The sequence below is a fragment of the Pseudonaja textilis genome, chromosome 1 (assembly GCF_049901715.1).
Source record: "Pseudonaja textilis isolate UNSWEBS1 chromosome 1, rPseTex1.2, whole genome shotgun sequence".
In the NCBI taxonomy this organism is placed as follows: domain Eukaryota; kingdom Metazoa; phylum Chordata; class Lepidosauria; order Squamata; family Elapidae; genus Pseudonaja; species Pseudonaja textilis.
The window spans coordinates 33,429,029-33,449,294 of NC_141990.1; the positions used below are offsets into that span (position 1 = coordinate 33,429,029).

At 35.5% G+C, this 20,266-nt stretch overlaps 2 protein-coding genes across 4 annotated transcripts in view; one reads left to right on the forward strand and one right to left on the reverse strand.

Annotated features, from left to right (window-relative positions):
• Positions 1-20,266, forward strand: part of ASB3 (ankyrin repeat and SOCS box containing 3) — a 57,980-nt gene that overhangs the window by 1,144 nt on the left and 36,570 nt on the right. The window contains exon 2 of one of the 3 annotated variants that reach the window (XM_087930743.1): positions 8,044-8,089. The exons of the other annotated variants lie outside the window; for them this stretch is intronic. The gene's annotated coding sequence lies outside the window, so the exon portion shown is untranslated. The remainder of the gene's footprint in view (positions 1-8,043; positions 8,090-20,266) is intronic. 3 annotated transcript variants of the gene reach the window in all.
• On the reverse strand, positions 4,900-20,266 carry CHAC2 (ChaC glutathione specific gamma-glutamylcyclotransferase 2). Its single transcript, XM_026696028.2, has 3 exons — positions 19,886-20,266; positions 11,004-11,039; positions 4,900-7,824 (listed from the first exon to the last, which is right to left on the reverse strand). Exons 1-3 carry the CDS (start codon positions 20,108-20,110, stop codon positions 7,444-7,446), a joined length of 642 nt encoding a protein of 213 aa, XP_026551813.1. The 5' UTR covers positions 20,111-20,266; the 3' UTR covers positions 4,900-7,443.

The window sequence follows — 20,266 nt, forward strand, 5'->3', positions numbered from 1 at the left end:
TGCAGACAAAGAAGTACAGGTAGTCCTGGACTTAATGACCACAATGGAACCCAACTTTTCTGTTGCTAAGTGAGGCATATGTTCAGTGAATTTTGCCCCATTACATAACTTTTCTTGCCACAGTTGTTAAATTAGTGACATGGTTGTTAAGTGTGTTAATGGCTTTCCCATTGACTTTTACTTGTCAGAAGATCGCAAAAGGGGATCATGTAAACAAGTGTCTGAATTTTGATCAGGTGACTCCAGGGATGCTGCAAAGTGTGAAAAATGGTCAAAAGTCAGTGCTTTTTTTCAGTGCTGTTGAAACTTTGAATGGTTTTTAAATGAACCATTCTAAAACAAGGACTACCTGTAGTGCAAGAATGGCAGATCTGGAGAGACTTGGCCCATAGAGTCACCAAGAGTCGGACACGACTGAATGGGTATTGCCATTTAGTATGCAGGGGCTACGTGGAGTTTTCTGTTTTGTCATGTGGAAAGAGATTTTGTTAGTGCCTATTTTACGGCTTTCTTTCCCATCAAACAATACCAGTGAAATCCAGCCATTTAATACAATGGATTATTAGTTGCAAAAAAAGGGGAAGAGGAGGGAAGTTTAGCTCAGTAATTTGCCCTTCCTGATAAATCCCAAAAGTGTTTTTTCAAAAGGCAACTGGACTTTGTTTTTTCTTTGAAGACATTTTGCTTCTCACCCAAGAAGCTTTTCCATGATCTGGATGTCTGAGAATCTCGATAGGTGAAAATATAATAACATGAGAAAACTCTCTGTTAATTGAAACTGTTACTGGGGTTTTGTCTGTCCCTGGCATTAGAAATTACTGTTAGAGTATGTATGTATCAAAGCAGGTAATTATGTAGAGTAGAGGAGAAATGCATACTGATTTTTCATAACTTGGTACTCTCTGAATTTATAATTATTAGTCAGCACAGCTATGGAGGAGTTGCACTCCCCAGACATCTTGGAACTAATAAGGTCAAACAAGGAACTATGGCTGTTAGACCTGTTATTCCAATGACATTCCACACTAATTTTAGCATGGCATTTTATTAATCTTTTTATAGAGTAAAATTAAAGAAGGAAATACATTTTTTCCTAAACTACATAATCTCATCCAAATAGTATCATAGTAGCAACTACTGCAACTCGTATATAAAAAATATGGAATGTCGGATATTAATATTTAATTCAACAGATACTGTTCAACTTACTGGAAGTGTGCCCAGTATTCTTGCTTTTGACTTGATTGTTTATAATTTAAGAAATATGTGAACAATGCATGCACTTTTTAAATAATTCATCAGGATTAATTGATACATAATTTCATTGAAAAATATTGCACTTAATGATATTTAATTTGCTTTGACAGTTCTTTATCTGATATCAAATTTTTGATGGCATCTTCATACAAGCTTTATAACAATCAAGTTTGAACTACCATAATCCTAAAATTATTGGACCATTAATTCATTATTGGACCATTTTGACAGACTGGTAGTTATTGATATTTCAGTATATATTTAACAAACTAGTCCTTACTGAGAACATTGTTTTCATTAAGTTGTAACATGGCAGATACATTTATGTCATTTTGTAATTATATATATTTTTTTAAAAATAAATTTTATTAATTTTACAATTAAAAACAGTTCTACAATACATGCACAAAAAACAAGGCCTTGACAAGGCTAAGAAAAGAAAGAGAGATGTAAAAAGAAAGAAAAAGGGAAGAAAAAAGAAAGAGAAATGAAAAAGAAGCATTTAAAAAAAACAATATCCTTTTTGACGGTCTGTAAGATCTATTCTTCTTAAGTTGTAACATACACGCATATCTTATCAGTATCTATACTTAAATTACCCTCAACTAAGTTTCTCTTATAAACAGTCTATCTTTGAATTAACCAGTTATACCAGGGGTTCCAATTATTGTAATATATTGAGGACTCTTTGTTTTTTAAGGCTAGAGCCTAAAAGAAAATACATACAAAATGTTTTACAGATGGCACCTACCCCCTTCGAGGTTGGCAAAAATGCACCCCAACACGAGTCCAAAATGCTGGAAATGCAAAAGCATAGATGGAACTTTTTTCCACATGTGGTCATGCAAGGAAACCCAGAAATACTGGCCAAAAATTAGAAAATGGTTGGAGGAGATAACTAAAGAACAAATTGAATACAAACCAGAGTCCTTCCTATTGGGGATTTTCGACAAACAATTATCAAAAAAGAAGAAGTATATAATAATTCACATTTTAACTGAGGCCAGGCTAGCATTTGCTCAGTGCTGGAAATTACCTTACACTCCCACAGAACAGATGGTTATCCAGAAAATATTAGAGTGCGCTGTAATTATATTTTTTCAATGGTGTCAAAATTGGTTTAAAGTTGAAATGAAACATTTTGTACTGGTGATCATTTATTGAATCTTGTTAGGTGCATAAAACTATATCTTGTTAGGTGAATAAAACTATAATACAGTAGCTCATATTGCAATGTACTATATGAAATAGGAAAATACCATTCCTTGGAATATTTTTATAACATCAAACACAGTTGTAAAGACATCTAACAAATGCTTTTTTGGTTCTGATTAGGATTTTTTCCCAGAAATATTGCAGATGCTTTAGGAATATGTACAATTGTTCTCCCCCCCCCCCACATAAATTATTGTTATTGTTCAGTCGCTAAATTGACCCTTCACAGCCCCATGGACCACAGCACGCCAAGTTCCCCTGTCCTCCGCCATCTATTAGTTTGCTCAAATTCATGTTCATTTTGTTGATGGTACTGTCTAATCATCCCATCCTCTGCTGTCCCCTTCTCCTTTTGCCTTCAATCTTTCCCAACATCAGGGTCCAATGATGTCCTCTCTTCTCATTAGGTGGCAAAAGTATTTGAACTTCAATTTCAGTATCTCTCCTTCCAAAGACTGATTTGATAAATCTGATTTACAGTCCAGGGGACACTCAAGAGTCTCCTCCAACACAATTCAAAAGCATCAGTTCTTCAGCACTCAGCCTTCCTTATGGTCCAATTCTCACAACCATATATTACTACTGAGAAAACTATATACAGACCTTTATTGGCAAGGTGATGTCTCTGCTTTTTAATATGCTGCCTAGCTTTGCCACAGCTTTCCTTCCAAGGAGCAAGAGTCTTTCAGTTTCATGGCTAGTCACTGTCTATGGTGATGTTAGAGCCCAAGAAAATAAAATCTGTCACTGCTTCCATTTCTTCTCTGCCAGGAAATGATGAAACCGGATGCCATTATCCAGGTTTTTAAACGTTGAATTTCAAACCAATTTTTACACTGTCTTTCACCCTTATCAAGAAGCTTAGTTCTTCTCCACATTCTGCCATTAGAACAGAAATTATACCCCTGTAAATATATACAGGTAGCCCTCAAACCTGGAATTATAATTGCAGTTGTTAGTGAGGTGCCCATGTGATCACCTTGCTTATGACCAGAAATAATTTCCCCATGGTAATTGTTAAGCGGAACACATAGTGCTATGACGGTGGGGGACACTTAATGCAGGACTGCAATGCAGTACTTCCCCAGCTCGCACATGGCCTGTATCAGGCCTCCCCCACCTCCTAAGGCATTTCTTTCACAGGTTCCTGCTCCCCTGGGTCCTGTACTCGTCTCCTCTCTTGCCTCACTCCACTTATCTTTTCCAAAGTTCACCTTTCCAAAAGCGCCCAACCCCAATGCAACATGCAGCCTTTCTGCAGAGGCTGCTTTGTATCATTCTAGAGGCAAGCACCAATCTGTGAGATTGTTGTGTGTCACATCAGCTGATTCTCTTTCCAAATGACAACTTTCAGAAATTGTCTTTCAGAAAGAGAAGCATCAATTCACCATCATATTCACCTATACAGAAGTTGCCTGGTATCATACCAGAAACTGGTGCCATTTTAGAAGTGGCCTCAATTCTTGAGATCTAAGAATTACGGCCACTCCCAAAATGGCACCAGTTTCCAAGATGGCACCAAGCCAGTTTTATACAGGAAGGCTGTATGATGAATCAGCTATTTTTCTTTGGGAAAGGCAATCTTTGGTAGAGGCAAGGCATAGTGGGGTGTGGAGCCCAGCAAGATGGGAAGGAGGCTCATGGGAAATGGCGGATGGGAGAAAGATAGGTGAGTAGAGGCTGCTGCAGCATCCCTGATGTTGATTGTATGGGTGCCTGAATTGTGATCCCATGACCACCGGGACACTGTAGTGGGCATAAGTTTGGGTATAGTCATAAGTCCCTTTATTCAGAACCATTGTAATTTTGAATGGTCACTGAATCATCACAGGTTGAAGGATACCTGAAACTAATTTAAGATATGTAAGTGCATTTATCTTCTAGTAAAACAAGCCATCTCTGATGCTGAAACAGATTTCTAAGAGTGGTGCTGGCTTTTTAGTGTACTTCTCACTTCAAGTTTAGAAGTGACCACATTTCATCTATAATCTTTTGCATATTTATACCACAGTACTACATCTCTAGTGTTGATGGCTAGGATCCAAAAATTTTCAGAATGCCCAATGGAATTGTATATATATATATTTTTCAGAGCAGCAATCAATGGATTACAAACTGTTATTAAAATTCCACTTATTTTTTTAAGAAAGTACTTGACGTGCAACATGAGTTTCTACTTGGGAAATGAAAGTCGAACATTTCTTTGATTATATAATACAATTCACATTTACTAGTTGCTGAGCTTTGCTTAATGTAATTGAATTATAATAAAATTGAATTAAAAATCAGTGGTACTTTTTATGGTAGCTAAGCCCTATTTCTATATAGATATTTTTATAATGATGTAATAAGCATTAATCATATTTAACCTATATATGATTTTTTTTACTGTAATCTGGAAATACCATTTATGGTTTGAATCAGAACTCCTTTTCATTGTGTAATCTCTTGATTAACTCCTTATTAAAGGTATACCCTTCAGATTCAGGTTTTCCCACTTTGTTGAATATAGATGCCTTCAAAAACACAAACATCAGCACAGCATAACATTTGCAAGTATTTGTTAAACAAAGGAAGAGAAACACTGTATGGGCTTAAACCATAATTATTGTATTACTAATGCAAAATCATATAAGTTTCATTATGAAAATGACAGAAACATAGAACCAGTTTATGCTTTTGTTGAAAGTTTAAAGAAAAGAACTGAAACTGTAAGATGTACATGCATAGTTGGGACGGAAATGTTTTTTGTTGTTATGAGATAATCATCAAGTTATTGCAGCAGATAACCATTTTAGTGGAAGTTGAGAAGGTTTAGAAGTCCTGGCAATTGACTATGCAACTTACTCTTGAACTCTAAGTACAGAATCCTGAAAAAAGAAGTACATTTAGCTAAATCAATCAATTTTATTTACATCCAAAAGACCCCAAAGCAACTTACAAACATAATCTAAATTTGACATTGAATAAAACAGTTTAGTAAGTAAAATATTTAATTTATATTGTGTTTGTAAGTTGCTTATGGGCCTTCTGGATGCCAATAAAATTGGCTGATTTGATTTAAACTAAATCAACAGCTTATGCTTACCTGGTGTAAATTTTAATTTGGGCTCTCAAATAAATACTTTGACATGGTTTCAAAATATTGTCACAGATGGCCTAGATATATGTAATACGATCTTCAATAAATATCAAGTTCAAAGCACTATGGGAGAGAGATGCACCATTACTAGAATTTTTAAAGAGTATTTACTGGCCAGCTATAGCCATCAAAGAGGCATTCCATAGTGTTCTCTTTTGAAATCCTTGTCTATGGGAGGAATTATAATAACATTTTTATATGTCTTTAAGAGATTGGAAATAGATTGGAGCTCATGCATTTTCCTTTGTTTACTGACAAGTTTATCATTGCAGTGGTTATTTCAGTGAAAAATTCTAGCAAGCATTTCCAAATTGTTAGTAGAAAATATAATTACGTTAATTATAATAAGTTATCCAGGTACAACTAGAACTATGTTAATTAATGATAATATCTAGACTTGGAAATTTACAGCATAAATTTTCATTCAAAACCTATGCTGCAAATTATGTGCCAATATTTTCTGAGGAAGTTTGGCTTTTAAGGGAGCTTATTCCTTATTTAGAAGCTTGTCAGATCTCTGCCAGTCCCCCTGTGAGGAAAAAAGGAATTACTATACAATAGTGTCAGAAATGCGCTCTTGTGTTTCAAATGCTGATCCTCTGCTTTTCAAATGGGCTGGGCTGCATAATCCATATACTTCCATTTTTTTCCAGTTAGAGTGTACAAAGAAAAGGGCAGTATTCATAGTGAAAGCTTTACAAATGCATAGAAATTTATAAAAACTAAGGATTGTCACTAAAAACAAAAAAAATGAAGAAGAAATATTCTTGTACCTCAATGTGCTATTGCGTGTTTAGAAGCCAGAAGTTGTGAAACTATATCGTTAGGTATTGGTGACAATATCCTTTTGGCATAGTAAAGGTTGAGAAAGGGGTTATTGTGAATTTTAATTTATGGAGCTCTAATTACTGGGATAAAGGCAAATTTGACTATCTCTGAAAATTGCCCAATGATTATGGATAGGAGTTTTGTTACATACTTATTACTCTAGATTCAAGTTGTTTCCCTGATTACAATTATTTTCAAAAAAATGAGAGAAAGCCTTGTGATGTATCAGTATACATCTCTGACGATATCGAAACCATGAATGCAAAATGCAGTTTCCTTTCATTTGTAACTATTTGATCCTCATATCACTAAGCAAATAGTTATATATAAATTACTGAATTTGGGCAAGTTAAACTAAATGATAAATAATATATAATAAGCAATATGTTTCAAACAGTTGTACAAATAATCCAGGCCCTTCATATAGATATAATTGCCATTTACAATGTAATCCTACACACATTTACTTTGTACCATGTTGGACTTAATCCTAAACAAATGTACAAAGAATTGTTCTTTCAGTGCTGTAATCCACAAATCCCACTGGGAACATTTTTGAAGGAATATACTGACATTTATGTCAACACACATCACTCAATCCTATGCATTTCATTCTTTGTTGAAAGGGACTTCCTTTTGTGCATAGGACTGCATCCATATCTAAGTGAAGAATCTAGTTCAAAACTTTTTTTAGAAAGGAAAACAAAATCTAATAATTTAAAGTTAAAGTTTCCTTTCAACTTAAATCAGGCCTAAGTTATTCAAATTTGAGAAATGAACAGAAAAGCATTCTTAAAACTTTATGGAAATTCAAGGTTCCTTCTTAAGTTTAAATATTTTAAAAAGCTCTATTGCACAAGGACAATGATGCCTCAATGAAATATGAAAACTATTTTTTTAAAATTTGGATAATTTAAATTTGGATAATTTCCAAATTATATAAACAATATAAACAGAATAAACTTAGTCTGATAGTGAAGAAACCGTTTGCAAAGCGACTGTTATACAGGTTTGTTTTGCTCCTGTTCCAGTAGTTTCTTTACTAGTTTCTCTAAAGTAAAAACATGTTCATCCACATCTTCTGGTACAAGATCCCTGAGGGAATTGCAAAGTTCAAACAGGTATTCTGTATTTCTTCCACTAGGACCAACTGCATTAAAAATTTGTTCGGCAATTTCTTCTAGGGGTGCAGGTCCGAGGTAGTTAGGGTTTTCACAGGTTCCAATATATAACAGCACATTAAAAGGTTCCACTGCAGGATCTTTGGGATAGAAGACAATAGTTGTAGTCCTATATCCACCCTTCTCTCGAAAATCAAGATAGGCTTTTACTTCAACTTCTTGTCCTATTGGCAGTTTGTATGCAACACCCCATACACAGCCCTATAGAAGAATAAACCAGAAAGATAAAGCGTACAAAGATCAGACTCTTTCAAAGAGTTGCAGAGGTCACTCTTCCAAACCATTATTGTCAGTAATGCATACATATAACTTATTTAATGAAAAACTAGAAAACAGGACATTAATGAGGGAACTGGAAATTCTTAAACCCATGTTTCCAGTTCTTCACTGGCTCTCTTCCCTTCTCACGTTTTCTTCCAGGGTTTTACTGTGATTAAGAACTCTACTCTCCGACACCTCTGTGCAGGTACTTCATCTAACAAGTACTGTTAATTTAGCAAGATAGATTGATAGAGATAAGCTAAAATATTGCTAATTTCTAGTTATTTTAACTCTGCACTATTAGGATGACTACAGGGTATTGATTTGAAATAACTAGTTAGCAACGATTGGAGTTTGTTTTGCAATAGAAATGCTGGGAAAAGAAAGAGAAAAAAAACCCAAGCTAAACTATTCTTTGCTTATAGAGGAAGATGTCTGCTAACATAATAGGATCTAACTGCACAGCAGTATGAAAAAACTTACCAGAAAAATACAGAAGAATTCACAGTGACAGACACTGTGTTGCATTTTGCTGATCTTGTCAAGTATAAAAGGTTGTAGCTGCCATTACTCTGATTTAAATTCGGCAGCATTACAGGACAACTAGTGGTGTTCAAACCTCCTTGTTTTCATGTCATTCATATTTATTCTCAAGAAAATACAAATATGGGGAGTATCACTGATGCTACTTAGAAAAGATATACCCAGTTGTGGCTTCAGGCCTATATGAAATGATCATATTCCTCCAAATATTGTCTCCAACTGTATTTTTAAGAGAAACTGCTCACTGCATCATAAGTAAATGGTACATATTTTAATGTAATGTATATTATATCACAATTAAACTATGACAAAATGATTTTTATTTTTATCTTAGCCACTTTTTAATCTTGGTTTCACCTAAAAAATTTTACAGGGTCCCATCTAGCATACCATCTAGAAGTCAACAGTGGTCCTTTGTGTGAACACCCCTAATTTAGAAGAAATAAAGATATATAATAGTAGTACGAACTGAGCTTATTTGTTTTAGTTCACAGTTTTTATTTTACAAAACATTTCACATGTATTTTCAGTAATGCTGCAATAATTCTGTAATGCCCTGTAAGTTTTTACTTTTGCTCTTTATGTAGATTTGAGAACACAAAGTTGAAAATTGTATTCACCTGTGAGTTTGCAGATGATTTGAGGATGGGAGTGAGATTTTCATGGTTCACATTTTTAATTTCTGATCCTTGGCAAATTTACATTAAATAAGTTAGGTTTAGTGGTAACTATCTATGTAAAACTGTAGTTTAAGCCCCAGTGTTGCAGTATTTAACAACTGGTCATAGAAAGGGAACAGTTGTTTATTTTCTTTGTACTATAAACAGAACATTACGCAAATCGTAAATCACCAAATCGGTAGTTAACACTGATTGGATCCCACCCCTGCTGCTAGGTCCATCATAATTTCAAAAGATCACTGACTTGTCCTAAATATAGGACTACCTATAAATGTAGACATGATAGCCTCCTAAGTTTATAAATAATTTTCCAGAGAGTTATTTGCCTTTTTTCTAATTTCATGAGTTTAGGTTACAGCTAAAACTTCTTTGCTGCATAGATTATTTCTTAATTTCTAAAAGGAGTGTCAGGATGTATTTGGGAAGAGATGAAGGAAAATAAGTGGGTGGCCAGTTGAAGTCACAAATTCTGGTCTTAATTAGGGCCATTAAGAAAAATCTACTTGTACCTTGGCAAGCATGAATAAAGAATACGGAGATGCTGAAATGAGGTACTGAATCCTTGTGTTTAAATATTAAAAATAACTTATGGGACCACTAATTGCAATACAATTTCTTGTTAACGGCCACACAGTTTTAAGGGTATAGGGCTATGGAGATGAAAAGAAAGTTAATTGTTGTTTGGCAAATAGTATTAAATTAATAGATTTACTTTCTTATATATACATTTTCCAGGAGTCCTAATGTATACTTCAGTACAGGTAGTCCTCAACTTACAACCACAACTGAGCCCAAAATTTATGTTGCTAAGTGAGATATTTTAAAGTGAGTTTTGTCCTATTTTATGACCTTTCTTGCCACAGTTGTTAAATAAATCACTGCAATTGTTAAATTAGTAATATAGTTGTTAGCTGAATCGGGTTCCCCCATGTTTCTACTTGTCAGAATGTTGTAAAAGGCGATCTCATGACCCTGGGACGCTGTAACCATCATAAATATGAGGCAGTTGCCAAGCATCTGAATTTTGATCACATGGATTATTTGTACAACTGTTTAAAACATATTGCTTATGATATATTATTTATCATTTAGTTTAACTTGCCCTTGTTCAATAATGCATTTTTGGCACTTGGCAACCAGCCCACATTTACAGCTGTTTGCAGTATCCTGCGGTCACATTACTGTGATTTATGATGATTTTTGCTTGAAACTAGCTTTGTTTCTGGTTTCCTTGAAAAAAAAGCCCATTGAGGACAATGGATTAATGGCTGCAGTGGCCGCTTTACAGTTGCTGCATTTGTTTAACAATCACTGCAAAAAAGGCCATAAAATCAGGCACAATCATGTTATTACTGCTTAATTCTGGCAGAACTTAAAACAGTAACTCTGGGCTTAATTACAGTCATAAGTTGAGGACTATCTATAAAAGCTGAATAGAGAAGTGGCAGGAAAGAAAAAAAGATCTCAAACGTGAACAGAAATCAATTTATTTGAGACTAATATTATACATGTTAAGAGACCTTTTCAAGAAAATTGAACTAGTTTCTTCAACTGAATGGTTTATAAAAAGCTGTATACTATTTTGACCACTTTTCTATAGGAATAGGGCTTTTGTCTATGAAAAATGTCAATTTGATACATATTAGCCTCAAGATGGTTCCTCATCACTTTGAACTTCCTTCTACATATCTTTGGAGAGAAATGATAACCTTTGAAATTCTATGCATGTTTATTTTGCAGTAATTTACATTGTATCTATGAATTTATATCCCAATTGATATGTATAAGATTTCAGTATAAAATTCTCATTTTCTCTATCAGAGTTAAGAGGGCAGCTTCATACTACTACCGAGGCCAAAACATATTTATAGTGTATGTAAAATGCAATTACTGTACCTCAGGATCTTCAATAAGTGTCACAACTCTTCCAGGCTAAAATTTAAAAACAAACAAAAATTCAGTAAAAACTTTAATTGTCAGAGCCAGTACAAAAGTGAAGTTTTTGTAAAACAAAAATCGAAATCACAGGATTATTAAATAAATGAAATATAACTTTAAAGTGTTTGACTTCTGTCATAGTGATGGTATATTTGCTGACTGAGGAGCTTAGATTAGTTAAGAATGCAGATTGTATCATAAATCCATTTTTAGTCCTTTATGTACAAGTGTTTTGTATGGTTTTAGGCTAGTTTAATCAAGCAAAATAATTAAATTCACTAGCAATAACAAGTGAATAAGCAGTGCCTGTATGTATCTCAGGCATATTTATTGTCATTAAATATTTTCAGACTTTACAATAGCAAGATGCGTATCTCATTTTAGGAGACAGCTGCTTCCATAGAAGGGGAGGTACAGGAGCGATTGCTTGTGGAGTCCCTTCTATAGATTTTTGGGATGTGTGGATATTCTAAGTGTGCTAGTTCTATTTGCCGTGCAGAGACAGATCCTACTTGGAGTTCCCAAGTAGAAATTATTTCACAGATATCTGGAGATTCTCAGTCATCCAGGTCATGGTTATCCAAAAGTGCTGTTATCAAGAGGCAACTGGACTTTCTGGTTTTTCTTTGCAGACATTTTGCTTCTCATCCAAGAAGCTTCAAACACCTCCAAAGAAAAACCAGAAAGTCCAGTTGCCTCTTGAAAAAGAACCTTTGGGATTTCATAGATACCAAGATCTCTTATTGTTAACTCTTATTGTTACTGTAATAATTATTAATAATTAATGTAATAATCTCTTACAACACCACGAATTGCCTCCCGAAACAAGCTGGTAAACATTGTAGCTTCTATAATATAGATGTTGTATGGTAATGAGCCAGTTGTCCTAGTGGTTAAGGTACCAGGTTAAAAACTAGGAGACTGACTTCTAATCCCATTTTAGGCATGGAATATAGCTGGATGATTTTGGACCAGTCACTCTCTCTCTCAGTCCAACCCACTCACAGGGATATTGTAGGGAAAATAGGAGGATGGAGTATTAAGTATATTTGCTTAAGTTATTATAAAAAATATTACAGGCTGAACATAAATAAATAAATAAAAATAAATTAAAAGTTGCATTTTGTTCCAGTTAAGTTTTTTTATTCACAGATTTGTTCTCAGGCAACTCACTTGCTAGGCTCTCTAATTTATCTGAGCTTTTTAAAAAAAACAACATGAAGAGGATGATGATGATAGTAAAAGGCATGCTACAAAGCACAAGCCTCTAGAATTATGTGATCTTTGAGTCGCACATATATTTTATTGGGAAATGAAGCTCGGCTTGTTTTCTGATAAATGAGTATTGTGAGATTGGCTATGCATACAGTACTATGATAGCTATGTTCTGAATCCACCTACCACTATGTTTTAAAAATGTTAAATTTGCCCCTAGCTCATAACTACTAGATTTGCCTCCTGTTGTAATCATCAGTAAAGTCATATGGGTGATGAAATTTGCCTAGAGGCTGTTCAGGTCTGGATGAGGAGCAGCAGGCTAAATCTAAACCCTGGCAAGACAGTGGCTCTGGGTTAGGGGCTCTTTGGCTCTTGAAGAATTGCCATCTTTGGTTGTAGATGGATTGCACTGCCCCAAACTGCCCTACTGCATAATATGGGAGTTCTTCTGGATTTGTGACTCTCGCCTGAGGAGCTGGTGGCAGTCTCTGCACAACTATGACCAACATGCCCTTCTTATAGTCACCCATGCCTTGGTCATCACCCATCTGGACTGTTGTAATGTGCTTTACATAGTACAGTATCCAGAAGCTTCGGTTGGTTCATAATGCAGTGGGCTGCACAGTTTTATGCAAACTTAAAGCTCTGCACATGTCATCTCTCTTGTAGGAGTTGTAGTGGCTGCCAATATGCTTCCAGATAGAATTCAAGGTGCTGGTTATCACCTTTAAAGCTCTATGTGGCTTGGACTTTTTGAAGGACTCTCCCCTATTACATCCACCTAGCCTACCAGGACAGGAAGACAGGATATGTTATGGGTCCCATCAGTTGGGGATATACATCTGGTGGGACCATGAAAATGGTCTTTTCAGTGGTGGCCACCTCTCTGTGGAAAATCTTCTTGCTGAGGTCTGGCTGGTCCTCTATCCTGTTGCTTTTCTAAAAGGCAACAGATCTGGGGACCCCAAATGAAGATGAAGCTGTCAGGTACAAGAAATTGGGAACCAGAATAGAGTTCAAAATGCTACAAGTTTATTTTATGCTATCTATACACAAGAATCTGATCTATTAATGATCAAGGTGAATTGGCTCCATATAAGAGTTAACAGACTTCAAGCTCTCTTAACATTAAACATTCCAAACTGATTATGTGTTTGATCCCACCCTCAGGCTCAGCTGATCATCTACAGGAGCCAATTGTGGTTAATTTGATTGTGTTGCTGCTACCATGAGGGGAGGGGGTTATGTGTTTTTATATTTGTGGTTTTTAATGTTGTAAGCCCCTTGGAGTCACCTAGATGTGAGTTTGGTGGTCCTTAAGTTTGTTTAATAAATTTGAAAAATGAAATTTGGCCTTAGAAATGTATTCATGTGTGCACTTGTAAGAATGACCACATTTGTACATGAAGTGACTTGTCTACCACAAATGGGATCTTTGTGCCCAGTTGTCTGTGTTAAGATGTGGCCATCTGGTATCTAATAATTAGAAAATTGGTACTGACAGACAGAAACTTTGAATTGGTCATTGGCTAATAAAAATATCTATAAAATAAAGCAAAATAATCCCTTAACTTCAATAACTGTTGGCAACCATTTATAGGCAAAGTTTATACATACTGTAGCAAAACAGAAATAAATGTAATTATTTAATAGATAATGCAAATGAAAATATTAGAGTGCCTTGGAAATGTACATAAAAGGGGTAATCAACTGGTGATAAATTTCTGTGTAGAACTGACAATGCAAAAGAACATGACTGTGGTTTCTATAGCACCCAAGTCACAGGGGCAATATCTGCTTTCATATGGGGCTTTCCTATAGTTCCTTTAAAAAAACAGCTGTGGGAAAATTGGCATTGTGTTACCTTAGTTACAAACTTTTTAAAAGGCCTAAGCTAAGGTGCTGCCTCCTAGTTTGTGTTCATGTCAACAACCTAAGAATCTGTATTCATATTACTATTACTGTATTCATGATTACTATTTTTCTGAACTTTTAAAAATACAGAATAGTTCACAGTCTAGACATTAACTGATAACTAAATTAAGTCACTTTTTCATTAAATGTTCAGAAGTACATAGGTACTGTTTTATCCAATCATGAAGATGTTTAGATGATTAATCTGAATGTTGTACATCAATTTTCTAATTTCTGTAGTATATTCCATTATCTACCTTAGTACTAATTTGTATCAAAAACCCTTCATCTTTATAGCTTTCTTTGGCATTCAGATGAAAAGAAAAATGCAAAAATGTATTCCGTAAAATACTTTTTTGTTAATTTACTGTGGATGTTCTAAATTTATGCTAAAATATTATAAGAAGCATATACTTTTAAATAAATTTTCAAAATTTGTTGTAAGGGTTTCAGACTGGAGATGTGAATTTGCATAACAAGCAAACATTATTTGAAAGGTGTAAGCTCTACTGAATATTAATGTTGTTGCATATTGTCTAATCCCAGAAGAATGCCAATTATTTTTAAGTATTGGCTCATTTATGTTGAAGTCAGTCAGTATTTCTGATGACTGACAAATCTGCTGCATATACAGCAGTAAATAACATAGCCTTGCCTTGTCAATGCCATTCTCCTAGATTGCTGGATGTTTCTGAACTCCATTGTTTCCTCTGCTGTACAAATACTATTTAGAATTTTATCAGCTCTATAATCCTTGTATAGCGAGAGGCACACTGGATTTCAAAGTACTGTAAAATTTAATATTTTTGTTCAAATATTTTTATGAAAATAGAAAAGGCTTTACTTGTTTTAATCTTAATTCATAGGTATTGTTATTAACTTATGGTAGGCAATGCTTTCTGAAAAGCATTTTCAAATAATAACTAGACCATAGCTTATTATCAGTCCTTTATTTAGGCTAAAAATTCAAAATATGGCTTTCTGAGAAATCCCTGAAAGTTGGAGAAGTATGCATCAGTGGGCTTTAGTAGGCAATGAACAGTGTATTGTTATAATTATACAGATACCTGCACTAATAACTAAAATCCTTCATTCTGACAAAATTAGTGGTTGTGGTTCCAAAAAATCTGTTTTTATGTTTAAACAGGAATGATTAAGTACTAGCATAAAAACAAACATTTTAAAATTTGACCAAATAATTTAAAAATCCCCCACAAGTTAACAAATGATCGAGATCAATACAGACAATTCTCTTATAATGTCAAATTACCTAGAAGAATGAAATCCAGTGCATTCTGGTGGTGCTTGAAATTAACTATTTAAAATTCTGTTTAACCACAAAAAGCAGGTTAACTGTTAGTCCATGCTGCTTGCTTACTTTGGTTTAACTCCACAGAATTCTGGTACAAACTGAAAGGCCATTGGGCAATCTAATTCCTATGGGTAGCATATAAAAATGAATAGTAACATGCTTCTGTTGATATAATTCAGTAGTTTGATTGAAAGTCATACTTCCATGTTTATGGTTTGTTATAGGACAGAAACAAGTGAAAATTACTGGTTTGCACACAACTCCATACAAATCATATGCAGAATCTTCAGAATGATTTATCCCTGGTGGTTTGTGGGAAGTACTTGTTCCACATATTACGCATATGCTATAAAGACATTTATTTATTTTAAAGATTTAAATAGCTTATTTTATACACCATAATGGTGGGTAGTTTACATACAAAAACCAGAACCAGCATAAAAATTTGCAGTGGCCCAGCCAGATGCAGTCCCAAGTTTGTTGGAAAAATCAAGTCTTCAAACGCTTTTCAGAAAACCAGGCGGATAGGGGTCTGCTGGATCTCTGAGGGAAGGTTGTTCCAAAGGGCAGGGGCTACTACCAAGAAGGCAGACTACTTAGAGCCTGCTAGTTGGCAACATTTAAGGGAAGGAACCTGGAGCAAGCCCACTCTGATCTGATGGAGAAGGCAAATAACCTCAAGTGATCTCACAAACAATCTGGCCCCATGCCATTAAGGGCTTTAAAGGAGATAATAAGAATCTTGAATTGCAGTCAAAAAGAAAATTGAAGGTAGTATAGCTTATATAGCATCAGCGTACCATGGGCAAACCATGGGATGCCTAAAACTTCACATGCTACTGCATTTTGGATCAAGTTCTATTTCAAAGTTTCAGATGCAGCCACTACAAAATACTATCTCTATTAAAAATGGAAGGAATAAAATAGCAAACCAATAAAAAAACAGGGAAAGGATGCATATTGAGCAACATGTCCTTGTTTTGGTTATACTACAACAGTAAGTTTGTAAACATTTCAGAACTATCCTTAACCCTGCTGTACTATGAGCTGCAGTGTGCTTTAAACTTCATCTCAGATCTATTAGATTAGATTCAACAAATGCTTTCTGCATTTTTTTTAACCAATTGTGTAGTTTGATTTCTAAGCATTTTGACCCTTTCCCTTTTGTATAACAGCTTTGTTTCATTGATAGTTTGGGCTTGTCTTAGATGAACACCTTGTTTTAGGTCACATATATTTTCAGTTAGGCTAACTGTTGTAAATATCCAGCAGTCTCCTCCCAACGGTAAAATTTGCTATTTCCAGAATCTCTAGTTCCTCCCTAATTATAATTTGTCAGGATCATAAGGCTGAAAAACAGCTCCAATCCATGAAAATTCCCATCACTATGCTTACAGTTAATTATTTTTACTGGAATTCAATAGTTCGTTTTTCTTCAAAAATAATTTTTTTCATTAATATCCAAAGTTCTATTTTCATCTCAGTCTGTCCACAGAACCCTGTTTTAGTAGCCTACTGGATCATCTGGCAAAGTTGAAACTTGTGGCATTGTGTTTTTTGGAAACCAGTGGTTTCCTCTTTGATAACCTTCCATTCAATCATTCTTCTTCAGTGTCTGTCTTATGCTAGAGTCATGAACACTGACATCAGTGCATTGTTCAGTGCAAGAATGGCTTGATGTTTGCTGTTCTCTGGGCTCTTTGTGATCTCCCAGAAAATTGTAAGGTTTGGTCTTGGGAAATTTTGTGTTGGATGACCAGTCTTGGAAGTAACACTTGTGTTGCATTTTCTCCATCAGTACACTACCTGACTGTGAATTGATGGAGGCCATTCTAGTCTCATGAACATCAGGAACACCTTTTTACATGTTTACACAAAACTGGACTGTGAACAACATTTTGATGATGACAGGCAATGTTTGTTTTATTAATAGGCTTACAAGTGCTCTGAGCACATAGTAAGTAAAATCTTGCAGGATTACGGATAGCTCCAAAAGATGCGTGTGTTTTCTCTTCTCTTTTTTTTCCTTCCTAACATCTTTTTGGACGTGCAGGATCTTGGCCCAAATTCACCTAATCAGCCTTCATGTTCAAGGTGGGACTAGAACTCACAGTCTCCTTGTTTCTAGCGTGGAGCCTTACCTACTAGACCAAACCGGTTCTTACACTTTTCCTCATTTGTTCTGTCCAAAAAAGATACTGAAGGATGTTCATTTAATCAGAATTTTCTTATTTAGTATAATGATAAAGAAGTAAAGAAATGGAAAATAAACAGCAACCATAGTATTTTCTTACAATTCTTTCATATAATCAGAAGTTAACATTGTTTCAAACAGCAATTATAAGTCAGAATGGGTACAGAAATTAGGACCTTTGTAAAATGCTACTGAATTTACTGAAGCTTATTTCTTGGTAAGGATGCAATGGTTACAGATTAGGATGTTCTTAGTGAACGAACTTTAGGCTCATCATATTATTGATACATTTATATAAAAAGAGAAATGGGGACATAAGCAGTATAAATGATGTAGACTCATTGTAGAGACATTATTGTCTTGTCAATTGATCATACAATGACAAATTAATTGGCCACCCAATTTCAACTTTTTCATTAGTTTTAATATTGCTCACATATTCATTTTAATGGAAATGTAGTCTGAATTTATTAGTTGATTAGTAAGCTCTATAGATAAATGCAGTTAAAAAAATTGAACACCATAGGCTTCATAGCAACCAATATCTGATGTCCAAAACTTTAATGGTTTAAGACCTCTCAACTGAAATATGGAAAAAAGTAACATTTATTCAAACAAAAGAACATTCACTGAGAGCATAAAGTGCAAACCCACATTTTACCCTGGAAATCTTGGAACACTGCTTGTCTGGTAATTTTAAAAGAATTGTGGTCTGCCAGTTCTGTGATAGTATCACTTTAGAAAGTTGTAAATTGTTTCCCCAAATATACAGAAACCCTCTATACACAGGAATGAATTACACAGCACAGTAAACTAGATATCCAAGATTCTACCTTCCCATTTCAGGTTTTAAAATACTGGATGCACAACTCATCCCACTACACAGAGCACATTATGTTCCTGTTTTGCAATCAAAATCCACATGTAGTAAGTGGAAGTTGGTCTTTAAATATTTGAAACAACTTTGTTCATCTTATTTTATTTACTAGACAATCTCATTTGGATTAGTATAGCCTATTCAGAGAAAACATGGAGGATTAAGCTGTGCATTTATGACACGTTTATTTCTTTTATGAAATAGTCTGAACTTTTTCTCAGATTACGTTCAGAAACAAAATGGATGCAGCCATTAAAAGACTTACTAATGGCAAATACCTCAAGACAGTTTTAGGGGGAGACAATACTTTTTTTGTCATTTAACAACAAATATATGTTGCTCAGGAGATGATCACATGTTTATATTGCATGATATGCTAAATAATAACTATTATTAAACTATAGATGCTAAACCAAAACTAAACAAATCCTGTTATGTCTTACTATGCTGTGGGTATCAGACCATCACTTTAAGCCGTAATGTGATTTCTTTGTTTTGGTATAACATGTTGGAATACAGCCAGCATTATCCATGGGTTTTGATTTAAACATGATATGCAAGGTCAGTAATTTTATTTTTAGCAGAAAACCAAATCTTGCCACTGAAGTTCCCTTCATAGTGTGCTCTGAAGGAATCCGAACAAATAAAAATTTATAGAAGGTGACCCACACATTGAAGTGTAGTGCAACCATATCAAAAAAATAAAATAGCTTGGGAACTTTTTTTTTTTTCTTGTTGCCTGCAAGATACACTGTCCTGTCTGCATTTCCCCAATGGGGGAAAAAAACAATTGTACCCAAGTTGCATTGTTAACTATATTAGTATTCGAGGTTTGTCTGTATATAGATAAAATAGACAAGTTAAATGCATAGAGAATAGTTGTGGGAGACAAACAATGACACATTCCCTCTATTATTCCAACAATAACAGGCGCTGGGCTGTGCGTGTAAAAAGTGCACCTAGGTTCTGGAATCGCTGTACCCGTAGTAAATTGGCACTCGGGCTTATTTTACTCCAAACGTGGGAGATCTGCCTCGGCAGCTTTGCACACAAACATCAATCCGACCAGCGGGCACGCAGGCACTTGCCAAGCTCCTCTGCAACTGGCTGGCTGGCGGGTCAGCTCTTGTCAGTCGCACAGGTCCACCTCCCCAAACCTTTTCCTTCTCTGGCCCAGTTCGATTCTAACCCAGCTCCCACCTGGGAGATAACAATTTCTCTCCACTACGAGAGCGAGTCCTGGCATCTCTCAGTGGCCCGCTGGCACCGAGCGGGCAAACGAGGTAACCCCGCTTTCTCCTCTCCGTCTGCCTACCGCAGCTCACCTTGCCCGGCACTCCACGGTGATCCGTGCTGCCTTGCCAGAACCTCCTGCTGTAGCCCGTGATGTATCCTACCATCTTGTCCTCGTAAGGAAAATCCACCTTCCAGATGAGAGAGCCATATCCGAACACCCACATGTTTCTAGCCCCGTCACTCTTTGCTTCGCTGACTGGGGAAGAGGGAGGGGACGGGCAACAGCGGTCCTGGGGGCTGCTAGGGCTTTGCATATTCTCTCCAACCTTTGTTGAGCAGGCAGAGCACACAGCAGAGCGCAGGGCCCGCGCTCAAAAGAGCCCCAACCTCCGAGCGGACTCCGCTTCCACTTAACCACGTGCCCCTCCACTGACTGTTTCGCCGGGAGAACTGGGGAGCTTTTTGCCGGA